The 19235-nt window shown below is 42.4% G+C and overlaps 1 protein-coding gene across 1 annotated transcript; it reads right to left on the reverse strand.

Annotated features, from left to right (window-relative positions):
- Window positions 1–2174: 2174 nt before the first annotated feature.
- LOC133896500 (uncharacterized) lies at window positions 2175–5995 on the reverse strand. The gene is made up of 3 exons (XM_062337129.1): window positions 5692–5995; window positions 5396–5592; window positions 2175–2675 (listed from the first exon to the last, which is right to left on the reverse strand). The coding sequence occupies exons 1-3, from the start codon at window positions 5803–5805 to the stop codon at window positions 2387–2389; spliced, it is 600 nt and encodes a 199-aa protein (XP_062193113.1). The 5' UTR covers window positions 5806–5995; the 3' UTR covers window positions 2175–2386.
- Between the last annotated feature and the right edge of the window lie 13240 nt (window positions 5996–19235).

Raw genomic sequence — 19235 nt, forward strand, 5'->3', positions numbered from 1 at the left:
GGCTGAGTTGAGCTGAGTCGAACTGAGAGAGGGAAGGTGGGCTGAGATTTAGGATTTCTTTTGATTTGGGAATTCTAGAAAAGAAGAAAAGCAAATAAAATTCCAAATAAAGCCTAAAAATTCTAGGAAATTTTGACAAGCTTTTGAAAATATTTTAAAAGCTGAATAAAATATTTTGAACTTATGAAAATATTTTAGAACTTTTGAAATTTTAAATAAGTAAAAAGAATTCAAATAAACTCCAAAGAAGCTCAAATAAAATCTAGAGAAAATCAACAGCTCAAAATAAAATCTAAATACCTATTTATCAGCATGAATGCATTCAAACAAATAATAACCTTATTCAAATTTTAATTTGAATTTAGAAAATAGGATTTTTTTTTTCCCTATTCTAATTATTTAATCAATATTCTAATCTTGGAAAATTTTAGAAAATTGAGAAATCTGAAAATCAGGGTGTGACATCGACTCCGCCTCCCTCCCTGTCACCAGGCCTCTGGACCGTTCAGTCTTCACCGAGCCTTTGCGTCCTTCGTACTCCGGAGCACGTCGACTCCATCCAACCTCAATAGGCTTTGGCTTTGACGTCTACTATGCCTCCGGCCTCAGCATAGGCTCCGGAGCACGTTGACTCCATCCAACCTCGATGTCTTTAGCTCTGATATCGACTACGTCTCTGGCAACTGCCATGGAGCTCTGAACGGCCCCGTCTCGTCGAGCCTTGCCACGGCCAGCACTGAGGGGGTCGCTCACTTCCTCCCTCAGCCTGATCGGCTTCGCCTCCATCACCGTCGCTAGGCTTGAAACTGTGCAGCCTCCACCGAGCCTTGCCATCTTTCGGCTTTGACGTCTACTGCGCCTCTGGCGATTGCTGCTGGGCACAGACGCCACTGCTGAGCTTCGGACGGTCTCTCCTCCACTAAGCCTCACGGCGGCAACCCAAAGAGGGAGTTGCGCAGCGCCTCCCTCGGCTCCCTCGTCGACTTCTCCCTCAAAAACCGTTGCAGGACCCCGGAACACACCATCCCCGCCGAGCCTCGCCACCCCTCGGCTTCGCTGTCAGCCTTGTCGCGGAGCTCCGGATCCCATCTTCATCAAGCCTCATCACCGTCACTTGCAGACACCACTGAGAGGTTCAGCAAGGGCAGGAAGCTATTCGTGATATCCTGGCTTTGAGGCTGGGCTGGAGCTAGTTCCCTTTGCATCGTTGACCCCTCAGGACCTCAGGGCCAGCGGCTGAAGGGTGCTATTAGGGGAAATGCCCTAGCCGTAGACATTGTTAGGGGTCGCCATCCAGCATCCCTCCGAAGTTCTAGGGTACAAATTAATTAATATATTATAGCCGACTTGAGTATATATTATAGCCGACTTGAGTATATATTAACTGTTATGTGACAATTTTCTTTTATTGTGTCACCTTTGTTACTACTAGATTTACTGACTATTTCTGAACTATTGAACTATATTGTGAACATTTAAAATTAATTTATTGCTATTTCAATTTCAGTCAGTATTGCCCCTACAATATCCCCAATATGGACGATGATGAGAGCTCATCTCATCTCAAACCTTCCAATGCTATTGCTTGAGTTGGGGCTCCATTGGCTGCCACCCTATAGCCTTGGTAGTGGTGGAATAGAGAGGGAGATGGCTACCAGAAGAAATAAGTGTTCTTGGAGCACCCTCAAGAAAAATATGTGTTCTTGGAGCACCCTCCTCTTGCTTCGTTTGGTTGTGCTGACCATCGTGCCCACATCCTTACCTCAATCTGGAGCGATCGACGACGACCCTTCTCTTCATCCACCTAGCCTTGGTGGTGAGTATCTCACAAATTCATCTTATCTCATAGATGATTTGAGATCAATGCTTTTGTACTATTCATGTGGAGTAAATGTCAGCATGTAATGTACGCTTCGGACTTTAGGACGGAAGTATCTTTCAGTGGCGAATAAAGATCCACTGCATACGGTCTTGTATGTGTAACAGATGCTATTTAAGTGGTCGACTTAAGGCAAAAATTAGTACCATGAATGATGCTATGACATCGAAGAACTTCAAAGTGAAGCAGTCTACATTCTGCTGTTACTATCACCCAATGTACAACTGCATGCTTGTATTGTGATGCAAGGAGCTCTGGGCCTCAAGAAGAAGCTATGTAGTGCACAACAGCATAATGACAGCTAAGGCTACCACACTTTTCAGAAAACTCATGAATTATACAATAACATTACCACCGACTTCACACATATTAGAGCATATTTAAAGTACAATTCTGGTATCATTCACTGTGTCGAGCCACAACAGAGCTTCAGGTACAGGACACTTGAAAGATAAGTAGATTGTAGGTATGACCCCTAGTGCACACACACAGCAACAAGATGCCAACTCAGGGCCCAGAAACACCCTTGTCAAGACCGTAATCAGTCATGCCCACGCCAACCTCATTTTGGTGCTTCATGAACCCGCCAGTTGCGGCTTTCGAGTAACTCCAGTAGTACAATAGGGACGCCAAGAGGTTGATGACCATCATCGCAGCAGCAGCTGCAAAGACTCCCTTGCGAAGCGCGGCACAGGAGACCAAATCATGCTTCATGTAGTAGCCTAAATACTTGGTGTGTGTTGCATTCCTCACTGATCCTCCTATAAGGCAAGCTTCCGCAACGAGGAATGTTAACCTGAGAACAAGAAGAAAACATGCCAATGAGAAGGATGATCAAATTGTTTTCAAATGGTAATTTCCGATCACATAAAATCCAGCACAAACGTGACAATGAAACAAAATCAGCTAATCTGATCCTGTCAATCCACAAAATCTTCCAATTCCAAAGAGCCAAACCAACTGAACGATGGAATCTAACATCTATGTTTGACCTTATAAATTAAAGTTTTTTTTCCCCAGGTTACATCATTTGCTCAATTTCAGAACAATTAAGTTTACACTTTCCAATTAGGTTCTGCAGTAGGCAGGTATATATTGCAAAAGTGAACTCTTTACAGCTACTATTCTTTTTAAAAAAGAAACAGCCATATAAGGTAGTTTTTAAAAAAAATTAAACTAACTATAAATGTCTTCAGATTGCCAAAAAGGAGACCAGAAACGAAATTAATAAAATTAACTCAAAAAAAGTTGAGGTAATTCTTGTAGCACTAGTGACATCGAATTCTGAAATAATCAATGATATTCAAGAAAGGCATGAAGCAAAGATAATGTTTGAGAGAACAATGAAATACTAGTAGATGAAAGACTGCCAATCAATGCTTTAATATTCAGAATCGGATTGGAGCAAACCAGAACAATTAGGTTTACAAATCACGTCTTGGGTTCACGTACCGAAGAGGGCTGCCACCTAATGAATGTTACTTTTGTATACTGTGAACCTGGTGAACCGCGAATATGTTAACTCTAGACATAGTCTAGAATACAAGAATTTTGGAGAAAGAATATGGAGAATTGATTATTGCGAGTAAAATTTAGAGAAAACACTTGTTTTATGATCATAATGCCGAAAACCTAGGTTTTTTTCGCTACTGATGCTTAACCTCAGGCTTTATATACATAAGGTTTCACAAAACCTCTGTTCAACCAAACTGCAGTTTGCCAGTTTCGGGATAGAGGTCACCGGGCTGATTTGATCTAAAACGAAGGACAGCTCTAATGCAGATCCAGCCGTCAAGGACCCATGGGATGCCATGGGCCTGGTCGGATGCAGACAAACTTGATTAGGGTACCGTTTTGTGAAACCTTATGAATTATGACCCTAACCTGAAATTCAGTGCCACTAGCCAAGAAATTTGGGGTTTTCTACAACTACGACTTTTTTAAAATTTACTCTTATTAAAAACATTCAAAATCTTTTGTTGTGGTACTTGATTTCACAAAAAGATGCGCAGTACATAACAAAGAATGTTCAATAATCTGTAACCAAACAAGAAAAGGGTTTGGGGCATACATTATGTACTATCTATGGAAAAGACTACTACTGAAAAAAGCTCATAAATTAATTGCAGTTCCACCAAACAGGATGAAGCTGAACTGGATTGAGCGACTGAGATTATAAATGTGACAAAAGACCACTGTTACGAAGATTGGCAATTCATGGTTTTCACATTGAGATGCATATTAATGGATAGTAAGATTTGTTTATCATTCTCGAGGGGAAAAATATTAGTTATTGGAACTGAATACTGAACATTGAAAACTATTTCTTAAAGTTTTATTAATTCAACAATGATAAGGCCTCATTAAACATTCCTTATAAATTTCAAACCCTTGAATCACAAATCGTATGCGTTGAATAAAAGGTGTTACTCGAAAGGAAAAAAAAACTATTTGAAGACACATCAAAGGAACTCAGTAACATGCAGCCAGAAGGTATCATCACATACATATCAAAAGCATGGATTAGGCAGGAGAAGCTATCTCGGAAAATGGAGATAATATGTAATCCATTGCTATAAAGAGATAAATTTGGATGCAGCAACAACCACTAATCACTCTAGTGGAACATGCTGCCTGAGAAAAACTCATTTTACAATGTTAGACCAAGAGATTGTACTCGTCTTCTCAATGTGAATATGAATGTTTGATAAATAAACCATTCAGAATTTGGGCACATAGTGACTTGTAGAATACTGATCCATATAATTAAACCAGCAGAGTGAGACTTATGCATAGAATGAATTCAAAGCATATATCCAAAGTTATTAATAGATAAGCCAAACAATAAATATCCTAGTGTTGGCAACTTTCATCGCAGGATTTCGAAACTACATATACTATATTATCAAGTGATTGTGTCAAAATTCTCTCTACATTTGTTGAGGGCTCGCTATACAAAGGCTACATAGCCCTTCCACTACATTTGCCCTAATGGAAAAGCCAAAACTGATAAACAACACCACACCTATGTCGGCTAATCGATTCACCTATAAGCGCATTACTGTCTTTCTAGCACATGGAAAATAAGCGGTGCATTCCAAAACTTTCCACTAGGAGGTAAGGATCCAACAAAAGAAGTATGTTTTGTCTGAAACTTATAAGAAAATAACAGTTTTTTCAGTCAGCGAGGCAAGAACAACTACTACCGAAAGCATCCAGAACCTCTTGCCCCCATCTCTTCATTCTTCAAGTATCATAAGGGACCAACCTGCGTCTAAATCACGCTTCCAAAAGGCAATCATTATGGCTATCAGATATGCGACACTCAAATCCGCAAGCGTTTTTTGCTCACTGCCTATCTAGCAGCAAATGTCACCCAAATCGAACCAAATCTACCCTACCAATCTGCAACCCGGAACGCATGATCAACCCATGACGCCACATTCGAATCACTGAAGGAAGAACAAAGGGCAAGAAAGGGGGTTTAGGTGCGGGGCTAGGGTTTAATGCACGCACCAGGATAGGACGAATGCGGTGACGGCGCAGCCGCGGGAGGAGAGCGCGGGACCGAAGCAGAGGCACCGCGTGGCGGCGGTGACGATCGCCTGCTGGAGCAGGAGCACGAAGAAGGCGGCGACGCCGTAGACCGTGGATGCGTCGGTGTCGTAGAGGCAGTAGGACCGCTCGTCGTACTTGTCCGGCACCACCTTCCCCTGCAGCAAGAGAAAAGATCTCAGCGACACCACATAGCACTGGGCGCGGAGAAAATAGAGAGGGATCGAAGGAGAGGGGGGGAGAAGTGGCGGGCGTACGGTGCTGCGTCGGCGCTCGGCGCCGACGGCAAGGAGGAAGGCGAAGAGGTTAAGAAAGGAGAGGATGGCGCAGAGGACGAAGGAGGCGGGGCGCGAGGTCGTGAAGCCGTCCATCGGTCACTAGCTCCGGCGGCGGCGGCGGCGACGGCGGCGCTCGGAGTCGGAGGAGAGCTAGCTCTTCACTCTGCTCTGGTGGGAGTGGGAAAGAAGTGCGTGGGGCCCTCTCGTCGGTCACAGGTATGTTCAGTCCGCGTTTCGGGGTAGCTGTCTTCTGTGCGGCCAGGTACTTTTCTTCTTTGCTGTTTCTCAGGCTTTCTCCTTTTCTTTTTAACTTTTCGAGAGTTTGGTGAAGATGCCATAAGGACGTCTACTTTGTTTTCTGTCCTCTACTCCTTCCTCCTCCCCTCCGGAGCTGGTGATCGGTGATCGGCTTCACTGTCGGCTCCGGTCTACTTGTATCACCGTCTTTATAACCTTCATAACTATCCACCACTCCGTCACCTATCATTCAACTAGCAGCGGTCATGACACTATCGTCGTCTCATTGTGCCTCTGAAAAAAGGCTAAATATATTGTAAAACATGGGTATATGCATATATCTATATGAATCATATTGCCCTATGTTGCTAGTGACTAAATTATATACGGCTAAGGTGATAACAGTTATTGTACAGTAGAGGGTCTAGCCTTTTGGGTGCATGCGTATATCAATTATCAGACCACACTTCAAAGTATCATGATTTTGAAACTTCATCATGGTATTATTGTGGCTAAAGTAATACCGCTCTATATTAGTAAATTATTACTCACGCTCTTTAATTTTATCTAGCTTTGCTATGGAAAATTTAGCTGGTTAAATTTTTTAAGACATGACCAAATTTTGGTATTGATCCAAACGAAAACCAAATTTCCTGAAGGTGGCCAAATTTTGTCTTACTTCTCAGGGCAAGAACCAAATAGCCCCCTAGAGAGCTCCAGTTCAGCTTTAAGACGGTGGTTCGTCCCCAATCTATAGGGCAGTAGGGTTGATGAATGCCAAAGGTAGGGTTTGGTGGCAACAATTTGTTTGGATTTTGCTCAAATTTTTTTTTGGTTAGTGGATTTTGCTCAATATCAGGGTACTGATTTTCAATTTTGGAGATAAGACTTGTAACTGCCCTTCGCATGGTGAAATTATTTGTGCAACTGATGGTCTGTGATTGTCCAACTTATACATCGGTTTCCTGTGCATATTTTGATGCTTCAATACCCACATTCAACAATCGTTTGGCTTCTTTGCATTTTTGGTGGAGGCCACATGAGAACAAAAGGAGGACAAAGCACAAATTCATGCACAGGTTCCAGCCGCACACATCAGCTGCTCAGTGGGCTTGGTTTGCTGACAGCTCAGCCTGGTCCGTTACCCAAACGTTTGGTTGGGGCACAAGATTAGGGGCCTGCCAAAGCAATCTGCAAGGTTAAGGTTGTCGTGAGATAACCATGCAGGCTCAGTGGTCATAGGTGCAATTTTCTAAAATGACAACCCCTCGAAAAATTACAAACTATTCACTACGGCTCTGTTTGGGGGAGCTGGAGCTTATGGACTTTTTCTGAAAAGCTGCTTTTCTGAAAAGCTGCTTATAGCTTCTGAGATAAGCGGTTTGGCTTATGGACTTAATTTTTAGCTTCTCAGCATACCAGCTTTTCAGAAAAGCTACCCTCAGTCAGCTTTTCAGCTTTTAGTTCATTTCACCAGAAACCAGCTTTCGCTTCTCAGAAAAGCTCCTCAGCAATCAGCCTGTTTGGGGGAGCTTCTGGCAGCTTCAGCTTCTCAGGGCCTACGTATCCTCTAATTTTCAATACCGTTACAAATCACACCCTCATGCAAAACTACCATGTTTTTTTCTGACATAGCACATATGTGGCAAAGTACCATGTTGACGTAGCACAAATATAAAGCAAAACATAATAGGATCCACGTGTCAACCTCAAGTACCCACTTTTTCCTATCATCTCTTCTGCTTCCACCCCTGCTCTCTCTATCCGTAATCACCATGGTCAAAGATCCCTAAATAATGAAAGGACATTTACTAGCACCCGGATCTCCGATGCATCGGACACTCCAACGATCTATTGCAATGTCAAAAAATAGCGTCTACAACATCGAAAGTCAATGTTTGCAACATTGAAAATCATGCATCAAAATAGCTTATTGTATGCATTCGATTTCAGAAAAAAAAAATCCACTGCAACATCATTCCATATTGCATGTAACATTTTTAGATGAAACTCTCATGAGGTCACTTGATCTTGAGCTCATGAAGAAGATCTTAAATGAGGTGAGATCGACTTCTTGACTAATCCCACTTAAAAAATAGCATGAGAAAGATCCTAATCTATAAAATCGAGTTTCCCACCCCTAAATACAACATCAACCACCCTAAACAACCGCAACATCCAAAAGTTACTATTGCAACATCCCAAAACACATATTGTAATGTCTCAAAGCACCTAATGCAATATCAGTCCAACCAAATCACATGTAGCAACATATCCAATTATCTGTTGCAGCATCCTTAATCACATACTGCAACATTCGAAATCATCAGTTGTAATATCCCAAATCACATACCCGCAAAAAAAAATCCCAAATCACATATTGCAACATCAAAAAACAGTAATCATAACATCTTAAATAGGTTGATGCAACATCGAAAAATACAACATCCTTAATCATATGTTGCAACTTTCACCATCCATTTCCTCCTTAGCCAATGAACTCTCCAACCAATGAGCTTGGACCCAAATCGACGTCTCCTGCAACAAATCTCTATGACAAACACACACGAACAAATAAGTCACACGGTGGTGACTTCTAGCTCATGCCTTGATCGTTGGTCGGGGTGATGGGCACGGAAAAAACACCCGGGACGAGGTACTTGCATGGGGACATTGTGGAGAAGCCAAAAAGGTGGTGCACCGGGGGAAGAAGGGTGACATGACCCGCTACTTCTTCGCTAGGGTAGCCTCCCAAGGTGAGGTCGTCGGTGCTGTGTGTGGCAGCAAGTGGTCCAATCTGGATGAGCTGCTTCATATGGCACCTCCCACAGCCAGCCTGTACGTGGGAGCAGTGTGCTGCATGCGGGAGCTGCGCAAGGTTACGAGCTAGGAGGAGGAAGGGGATCTGGGAGCTTGGGAGGCAATGGCGGAGATATATTTGGACGATAGCAACTTGGGCAGGATAGGGATAAGTAGTGTTAGTTGTGTATGGAGAGGATGAGCTACATTGCCACACTGAAATAAACAAATTCATTTGGATGAGCGATAGGCCAGAAGGAAGAACTAGTGAGCGGCGGGAGCAAGGCGTCTGATTTCTCTGTTGGATTTGGACGCCCGAGTGGAAGCATTACCGTTGGATTTCTCCGTTGGATTACGGTAATGCTCTGCTCCAAACGTCCGAAGGATAAACAAAAAATTGGACGCCGGATACTAAATGCAACATACAAAAATAATTGTGGCAATAAATTTCCATAACGTCTGAAACATTAATTTGAACATATGAAACATTGGAGATGCGAAAATATATGAATTAACCCAAATGGTTTTTTTTTTCTGAATCTGCGTGCTATTTTGATGCATGAATTGAGTGCAATAAACGAAATTAACTTCTGTAAAAAAAATTTATTACGTCTAAAACATTAAATTTGAACATATAAAACATTGAAAATACTAATATAGGAATTAACTCAATTGAATAATTTTTTGGGTCCAGATCTGTGTGTTATTTTGGTGCATTTTTTATGTTGCAAATATTGATTTTAAATACTACATACGTCAATTTTCGATGTTGCAACAGACAGTTAAAACATCCGATCTATTGGACGTGCGGGCGCTAGAATCTCACATAATGTAAATCTACCCAAACTTCAATAGATAGGTACAGATAACCACACTACCATGCTGGCTCTACATACTCTCGTAGAGACAGTCTCTGGGTTCCCTTTGCTTCCTTCCTTTGTACCACCATGCTCAGTCCAGCTTTCTTGACTAGCGGTGTTGGTGTTGCTTCCATTATATCTTGTCGATGATTGATAAAGTTAATTATACAAATACTTAATTAAATAGAGATAATTTATTATCAACTGTATATATCATAGTGGAGGATATACGATTTTATACAGGTTCGAACCTTCCTTTAGATAACAATTATATATCATATGCTGCATTGATTAATCTTATGAGAAAATTATAACGGGGTGTTTCTAGATCTATTCTTCTGAACCTCGGAGACTTCTCACCTATTCTAAATCATGAATCTCTTATAAGATAAGACTAATTAAGCCTTAAATCTGTTGTGGATCTTAATATGTTATTTTGTTTATATCTGACCTCTATTTCTCTTTTTCTGTCTCCTTTTGGCCTCCTTCTAGCTTGTTTTTCACACCCTGTCTTCTGTAGCCTTCTCCCCTCCTTATATAGTCGGTTCGAGGAGAGAAAGATATCCTACTCAAATTCTTGAGCATGATTTTTCCCGATTGTGTTACCTAGAGGATTCTTTCCTAATTTAGATATAGTGTAGATGTAGAACACGATAAATTACCTAAAATATCCGCACATACCTTATTTACCTCATGATGGTTATTAATTATTAATTATCAAATCTCATCAGGCATGTTTGGTCTCCAACATGTGAAGTAGTCTGAGTAGAGGAGATAGAGGGAGGTGAGACACATGCCAAACCATTTTACCTTACGTGCTCCCCCCCCCCCCCCCAAAAAAAAGCTGTTGACCCAGTGAATCAAGGTACACTTATGTCTGAAGGCATGCATGCATACATGCAATGCAAAGCATGGCTAGCTAGATGCAGAAATTTTAAAAGAAAAGCATGACAAGCTGAATCTGGTTTGGAGCAATCCCTTCAGCCATATGATGAAATGAAATTTACTCGAAAGCCACGTCAATCTATATCTTCAATGAACATGAACCACAGGAATGTGGAAATCGTTTGTCCACCGCTAACGGAGAAAGATAAGCAAAGCAATGGTAATAATACAAAGCAGTGTATTATCCTACTGCACAAATAGTACAGTTTCTGATAGTCATTTTCAGTTAGTGATGCAACTCATCTCTACAGGCATCCACATAACACATCAATAGATTATTATGTCGTTTTAGAATTTTAATATGAAATAGGAGAGACCAACTATCATCCAGGGAAGACAATCTTCATGTAGCCAAACAAATTCGAGAAAATTGACTGTATGGCACCCCAATTGATGATTTGCCATCGACAAAGTTCAATTTCACTTTGTACCACTGCCAATCCAAAAAGCTTTTGCGTCATGCCATTATCGTGATGTTACTGTGAACTAGCATGTCAAACATTATCAAAATACCAATCTTGCCCTCGGTTGAATAAAGCGCAAAACCCTTGTCTTGCCAATCTCGCCCGAACCCTCGGTCCCCCAAATTGAAATGGAGATGAGCTACGGCAAGGATGACGTCAGCGGCGCAGGCTATGGTGAGGACGACATCAATGATGCGGATGATAGGGATGACATTGGTTATGAGATTGGTGCCCGTGGCAACGACGCTTGCAGAGACGATGCTCGTGGAGAGGGGGACCATGGCGATGGCAGCCGCAGAGACGACGCCCGTGGCAAGGGAGCCGTGAACAGCGCCTCCTCTGCTCTTCAGGCTTGAAGCAGTGGAAGGAAAGGTGCGGTTTCATATACTTACAGATTGGATGTTGGAAACTTTAATCTTTTGATCCTTGAGCTCCTGCCCCTCAACATTTTCAATTTTTTGCTGAAGTTCTGAAGCCTGGTATACGATAAGGTAACTAAGTTAAGGAGGCAAAGCATGTTTCCATTAGCAACAATGCTATAAATACTTGCCTGATCTTTAATTTTCGTGGAACATTTTGTGAGTCTATTTAGTTCAACTTGTTCAGTATATATGATGCTATCCAGCTCTTCTATTCTGCGAACCTCATCACCTTTAGGTTTTGAAGCAGCTTTCAGCGTACCTCCTTTTTAGATTTTGCCAGTTCCATTTCAAGACAGGGTTTAGCCTCTTCCAAGGATCAATAGTGTCTTTTAGTCTCATTCATTTTTTTTTCATATAGCCTATTGGGGCTTGTTCTGTCAGTTTTCAGCTTAAAAACATGAGCTGTGGAGAATGGTTTTTGTTCTGTCATTATGTTTTAAGCTTAACAACTATTATTTTTGTTCAGTTTTTAGCTTAACAACATGAACTGCAGTTTGTTCAGTCTGAAAATTAATCTGTGTATATTGGTGGACATGTAGTATAGAGTGAACTTTTTCCACTAGTATAGAGTAAACTTATGAAGTGCAGTTGTATAGAGTGAAATTTTCAATATGCTTATTTTAGTGTAGTGGTGTAGAGTGAAATTTCATAACCCACAAAACAAGGGTACAATGGACTTTTCTTATGGCCAAACGGAGCATAAATAGACGTCATGCAGCGGCGATGGTATGAAGTGAATAATCTGGAATTTCATTGGTATGGTGTGAAATCGAGCTTAATCGATAGTAAATCATAAAACTAGGACAATCTCGACTGCATACAGTTAATTGAGCTAACATATTTCAATAACATAGCTGCGAATGAGAGAAGAGACATGAGTAACCTTCAAAGAAATACAAAATAATGCATGGATAAAAATAGAAGATGAAATGTAGCAGTAAGTAGTTATCACAAACTAAACAACTAAATCCATTATCCGTGATGCGCTTCTAGTCCTCTTCTTTTAATCTTAGGTGTCACTGCCTACTTATAGCTTAATGAAGGAATTGTTCAATGAAGTAGACTAAGTTACATCTAATATAATTTACTGAAAGGAATTGTTTATACAACATAAAATTTGAGGAATGTACCTTGCTAATACAGCAAGTAGCATAAAAAAAAATCAAAGAACAATATAGATGTATTGCAACTTTGCAACCAGCAAATACAACTATAAATATGTTGGCATTCCTGAGTTACAAGTTGTAATAGAACTAGAAGGATAGCATGGTACTATCTTGACATTGCTCAAACAAGGAGGTTCCTTGTCAATAACCTAAAGTCTCAAAGGACCTTCCGAAAAATTATCATAATCAAGCTTATTTATATTCTTTAAATACTTTCAAGAAATCAATACCTTGATTGCCCTCATTGGTACCATCTGGAAGACTGAATTCAAGCTAGACACAAACCTTCGAAAATCATCATAGTCTACTATTGAAAGTGACAGCTCATGAAAGACAACCATTCAAACCAACTCTCCTCGAGACATCGTGATCAAACCTCCAATCCTTCAAAGCAACTCCTTCCAAAGATATAATAGTGGTATTGAGCGAATTTACAACATTCATTACTCTTTTCTTTAACTTGTATTTCTTCAAGTGAGTTGCCATTGCACTAGTTCCTACCCCACGCTTGGCAGTAATCTGAGCACTGCTGTGCTTGCATTGTCCTTTTACAATTAAACCATCCACACAAACTTTTATGAATTCAGTCCAAATCTTAGATTTGAAATTGCCTCTTTTCCTCACCATGTATGAATCCATCAACCATCAACTATATTCAATTCTTCCCTCAACACAATCATCCTCAACAAGTTCGTCCTCATTCTCGCCACCATCACCCACATCCTCTCTACCACCATAATCCTAACCAATCTCATCCTCACCAAGCATTTCATCATCATTGGTAATACCTATCGTTGACTCCACTGCAAGTGAGCACCTTCATCTTCATCTTTGTCCCACTTTCTACTACTATTTCTTTCATTTTCTAAATCTGAAAGATGCCCAAACATCATCTAGTAGCAATGTAGCATAAATAATATAATATAAAAAATAATCAAATTAAAGTTAAGTTTCTACAACCCATAAACTGATAAACCCAGCTAATGTAAAACACTTAGTAATGACACCTTCCAGAGAAAACACATAATGTTTTAGTGTTACCTAGATGAAATACCAGTGACTGATATATACCTATTTTATCAGAGAAAAAATGATAACTCAAACTAGGGATAATGTTACTTAAATATTTCAGATTCTAATAAAGGTTAAGATTTTCAATCATCGCAGCACTACACCTCACAAAACGATTATAATAAAAAAGATAACCAACTATTATGACTCAAACATTTTTCTATCTCTACTTGCTGCCAATCTGCCGACCACTAGCCCCAACCTCTCCCCTCCAATCCCAACCCGACCACTCTGCCGATCTCCCGATGCACAACTCCGCCGCCCAGCCCCCGCCTCCCTCAGCCGCCATGTACGGTGCCACTTTCGCCCTCGCCAGCAATGGCCGGCCTCCTGCGGCTGGCCGGTGCCGCCCGATCCTTCTCCCTCTCCCGCTACGCGCCCGCCCTGCACCCCGCCCCGGCCCCGGCGCACCGGAAGCTGGCGGCGTCGGTGGCGGCCGTGGTGGAGGACTACTGGACCGAGTGGGAGGAGGAGGACGCACGGCGCCACGTCTCCACGCTGGCCGCGGAGTCGGACCCCACCGGCGAGGGGGCCAGGGGCGTGCAGTGGGTGGTGATAGGCCGCTCGGGACCGCAGAAGCACGCCCACGCCACGCGCCTCCACACCGGCCCTGCCACCCTCTCTCTCTCATCCCTGTCCGCTCCCCTTCCGTCGCCTCGCCTCCACACCCGCCCTGCTGCCCTCTCTAGATCCTCCTCATCCTCATCCTTATCGCACCATCACCGCATCCGCCTCCAGATCTCTCTGCCCCCCCGCGCGATCGGAGGTCGTCGCCATCGTTGTCACCTGCAAAGCCGACGTGTTACATGTAAGTCAATTACATTTGATTTGGTTAGCTACTCGATTACATAATCTTTTCTTTTTCCCTCTAATCTGTGTGGCTAGTGTAAAATTGGCACAAAGGATCCGCCTAGCTCTTGCAAATAATGAAGATCCACAACCAAAAGTTTGGAAGCGCATGGACCCTCATTCAGCCTTGAATGAATCGAGTAACCTTTTATACTCCTCCCTCGGGCGGCAGCTGATCACTCCAGGAACCGGCCGCCGACCAGCATAAGGACTAGGAAAAGTGGTCGAGGCGAAGACCCTACTGATGGTGCTGATCGACGCCGGTGATGCCAAGTGGTCTTCTACGTGGCGCGAAGGTAATTTGGCGGTTGTCGACGGAGAAGACGACCGCGCCTCCTTAGCCAGCGATGACTCAGGGGCTCCACCGCCGAAGACCTTGATGGTGGCTTGGTCGATGATCTGGTCAAGATCACCACCATCCTCATTCCTCTCCGGTGTGGAGTACTACGCCGTCTGGCCTGAAGCATAGGTCTTGATGTAACGGCGAACACGCTGAATGAGGGGACGACGATGATCTATAGTGGGTGTTTCTTCCCTCTTCTTCTTAGGCCCGCCACTCAAGTCCTCATCATCGGAGGAAGTGTTGATGATGACTTCAAAAAGTACCGTGGTGAAAGGCCTAGGGGAGAGGACTTCTAGGATTGGCTCAAGAGGTGGAAATGGAGTGGAGGCCATGGCTTCAACCTCTACGAGTCCTAGGAGGTGATGGGCAAAGGAAACAAAGGAGACGATGGACAAACGACTTTGAGTCCCCTCTATTCATAGTGGGGGAAATATGTCGTACTGTGTAAACATAGCCGTTGAGATCCGAAACGATGGCATTGCCTCAGGCGCGTAGTGTGTTCGGCAGAAGTCGAGACATCATGATGGCGTTATGGCTTGTCTCGTCTCTGCAAAGAGGGATGGGTGGCCATTACGACGTGTCAAATCAAGGTTACGGTGAAAACGAGCACAAATGGGAGTGGGGTTTTTTAAGGCCCACCTATCGGCAGTTCGAGTTTACTCGGTAACCAAATTGTAGTTAAAACCATAACGCTCGGGGGCTTGCACTATCAAGTATTTAGTCGAGAACGAGCTTTACTCTTCGTCCAACACCGTCATCGAGTACATAGTCGAGAGCTACAACACTACTCTCCGATCAATGGTATAGGTATGTCCTTTTCTACTCTCCAGTCGAGTAATTTCTTCCTTGACTATAGAATCGGGGGTACATCACAATACCATATTTCTTTTATATATTTTTTTGCAAAATTTTATCTAGCTCTGCGTTGATCACATTGAATAGAACCAACGGAGACATGTGTTGGGTCGATGACGGACAACTATACCTTAGTAGGCATAACGACATAGAGATTGTCAGACATCTCACGCCTAACGGCCAAAAGGGTTATGAAGTCCAAGTCTGCCTCGCGTGTGCTCTCTATCAAGTTCATGCTTGTATGCTGATTGAATGAGCAAATTGATAAAAGTTCGAAGGAAATTTGATATGATTTTTCTTTTTCTAGTTCCGTATTAGTCTTTTTCTCATTATTACGGTTTTCTCGAGTATTCGAGAGCCGCACATCTAATTATTTATCTAGTTAAGATTTCAGGTGTTGACAGATGTGTAATCGTATGGTCTTGAGAATGATGACAACACGTACCTATTAGTTATTGCATCTTCTTATGCTAATCCTATTTCATCGACAAGGGAATAGAAGACAAAAGTATAATAGACTGGCATGATGTAGTATTGTTACAGGCATTCTCATATCATAAAATATGTTTTAAAAGTATTAGAGCCGAATGGATCATCAGTGCGAGGGACTCCCCTCACTATCATCATTAGGTAGGCTGAGCCTTAATGAGGAACGAAGGCTGGGACCACCGGCCGAACGCTTTCGACAAGTTTTTTGGCCTCCTCGTTAGTACAGTTGAACTCGACTGTCACCAATGAGGTATTGAGTGCGGGATTGTAACTCTTGAGGATACCGAGCAATGTGGCAGCGCTTGTAGAGGCTGATTGGGACATAAGGTCGAGTGTCTGCTCCTTCAGCTCTTGAAGAGCAAGAACCGCAACATCGCGTTGAGTGATGGCAGCATCCCATTTAGTCATCATGGCCTTCCTTTCGGCTTACACAGATTTCACTTGATTCCTGAGTTTCTCCTGATACTTGGCGTCATCGTCAATTTTCTTCACGGCGTCAGAAAGAAGTTTTTCCTTGCTGTTACAGGAGGACTCAAGGCCTAAAGAAGGCAAATCGGAAAATAACTTTTGTTAGTCGCCCAATAATCAAATCACAAACTTGTGATCGGAGACAGACTTACGTTCCATTTTCTCTCTCTTGTTTTCAAGCTTCTTTTGGCGATTGGCCTCGACGGCAGCTACCTAAGAGCCTATGACTTGGAGAAGAACCTTTATCACTGCCCATGTGCCATTGGTTAGGATCGATATTGAGGTTTCATTTCCCTTGAGCTACGGTTCTTCTTCGGGGGTACTCGAGGTAGGATCTTTAATATGAGGAATTGGAGCCGAGGCTGAGTCAACCGGGGAAGTCAGTCCTAGATGACTGGTCGAGACGCTGACAGCCTGGGTTTTCACCTCTATCGATAGTCTGCAATCAACAAAATAAGGGAAGAGGAAAAGCAAAAACTACCAGTCGAGATTAGGATCCAGATCAAATCTCTTCGAAATTGGGAAGTGCAAAATGATGCTTGACTTTGGCCTTTTGGTGGTCACCTTCTTCGTTCTTGGACCGGTAGGCAGAGCTAATGGAGGAGTTACGCGTGGGCCATGCAAAGCCAAGGCATCTGTAGCCTGCAAAGAACCAGGTGATAAAAATTTATTATCTTAAGTTTATTGAGTGAAAGTATGACCAACTAAAAAGCGATAATTCGATTGAAATTACCTCTTTGGTCGAGTCATCAGGCACGATGGTCTCTCGAGTTGGTAATTGTGAGGACGTGCCAGACGTCCCCTAAAAAAGTCACCCATGCAGATTCATCATTAGTAGAATGACAGAGTGAAAATCGATAACTTGAGAAGAGTTACCTTTTCGGCTGAGTCATCGAGTGTGGCGGTTGCTCGAGGAGGTGATTGGGGGGGGGGGCACGCTTGCCATCCCCTACAAAAGGCCACCCATCCAAACCGAACGCATTCAAGTATGCACTTGATAATTTGAAAGGAAAATTAATAAGAAGATAATGAGAATTTCGATTTCAGTACCCGTGGACTCCTTCGCTTGCGCTTGAGAGGGCTTGGGTCATGTAGCTGGTGAGAAGACGAGGATGATCTTTTCGATCGAAGAGACCCCTTGGCCTCCTCATTGGCTGATCTTTTCCCGTTGTCAACACCATTAGCAGAAGAAGTGCCATCGAGATCAAAGACCTCGCTCAAAAGGATGTGCTCTTGGCAGAAGACTGGAGCCTGCAGTCATACAAACACGTCAGATCAAATAGACAATGATCGGTATTACCTTTCCATTAAGAAAATCCTTACATCTAGTTGAAGATTCGTGAAGGAATAAGGCAGAATGCCACATTCCCGTGCTTCATAAGAGAAGAGCTATCAACCGGGCAGTGACATCTTGGGCAAGCAAGGCTGAAAAAGAGAAGAAAGGCTAAGCTCAAAAGGTCATGGCAAAAAGAAAGGGGCAAAGTGCTAACTAAGCCTTACATCCGACCGCGTCCCTGGAGGCATCCTCATCCCCACTGTATTCCCATGTTTGTAACCGAGGTTGGCTGAAAGGTTGCATGGCCCAAGGTTGGGAAATGGAGGAGGTCGTTGAGTTCGCCGTCAAATACATGGTTTTGAAAGCAATTGGTAAGCCTGTATCTCGCCATGGGGGAAGGGTAAAGGGGAAAGAGATGCTAGGTTATAATACAGTCCGTTCCAACGATTATGTTTCATTCACCCAAGCACATTTCACAGTTTTGCAACCATCAATTGTAGTAGACACGTATGTCAATAAGCACGTGCAAATGCTACGATCCATAAATGCAACAAAGTCAGAGGATTGGATTGCAAGAGAGCACAAAGATAATTTCAGCAATTGGTTACATATACACATGATGGATAAAGATATAGATAATGCACTGTTGGAAATGCTGGCTAATGGGCCATCAACTACGATTCATATATACAAAGTATACGACATTAACAATTATACATTTTATACGAGAGCACAAGACAACATGAGCACTAACCAAAATAGTGGTGTCTGTATTGATGCCTACTACCGTGATGGCAATAGAGAGACCTACTATGGATTCATTGTGGTGATCGGGGAGCTTCAGTACGGAGAACAGTTGAAGATCCCCATGTTCAAGGAAAAAAAGATTATCGGTGTTGAGGATATTGTCGATGAGGAAGACTACAATCAATTCGACGACTTGCCTCCTTTCAGAGAGAATGTTGACCTGCCTCTAAGTGACAACACCGAGGAACCTACCTACATACGTCGCATAACAAAGCTATAATCATTAAATGAAAGTAGATTTGATGTAATAATTAATTCATGACTCGCTGTAATTTGTATCAAGGACATGTATGAAGTAAGAATATGCTTTATTTTGTATTAAGTTACAAGTTTACAACTATCATTTATGCTTTAATTAGTACAAATAAAGCTATTGTATGATAGGTATAGATTATAATTTGTATGTACTAAGAAAGTACCATAATTTCTATTAAGTAAAAAGCTTTAATTTTTATTAAACATATACATTGCC

The sequence above is a fragment of the Phragmites australis genome, chromosome 16, assembly GCF_958298935.1.
Source record: "Phragmites australis chromosome 16, lpPhrAust1.1, whole genome shotgun sequence".
Taxonomy (NCBI): Eukaryota; Viridiplantae; Streptophyta; class Magnoliopsida; order Poales; family Poaceae; genus Phragmites; species Phragmites australis.

Excerpts from the sequence above, each read along its gene's own strand:
- LOC133896500 (XM_062337129.1), bottom strand. The coding sequence starts at position 5,805 with ATGGACGGCTTCACGACCTCGCGCCCCGCCTCCTTCGTCCTCTGCGCC. Across the intron at positions 5,593-5,691 it reads CCGAGCGCCGACGCAGCACC|GGGAAGGTGGTGCCGGACAA; the intron begins GTACGCCCGCCA and ends CTCTTGCTGCAG. Across the intron at positions 2,676-5,395 it reads ACCGCATTCGTCCTATCCTG|GTTAACATTCCTCGTTGCGG; the intron begins GTGCGTGCATTA and ends TCTTGTTCTCAG.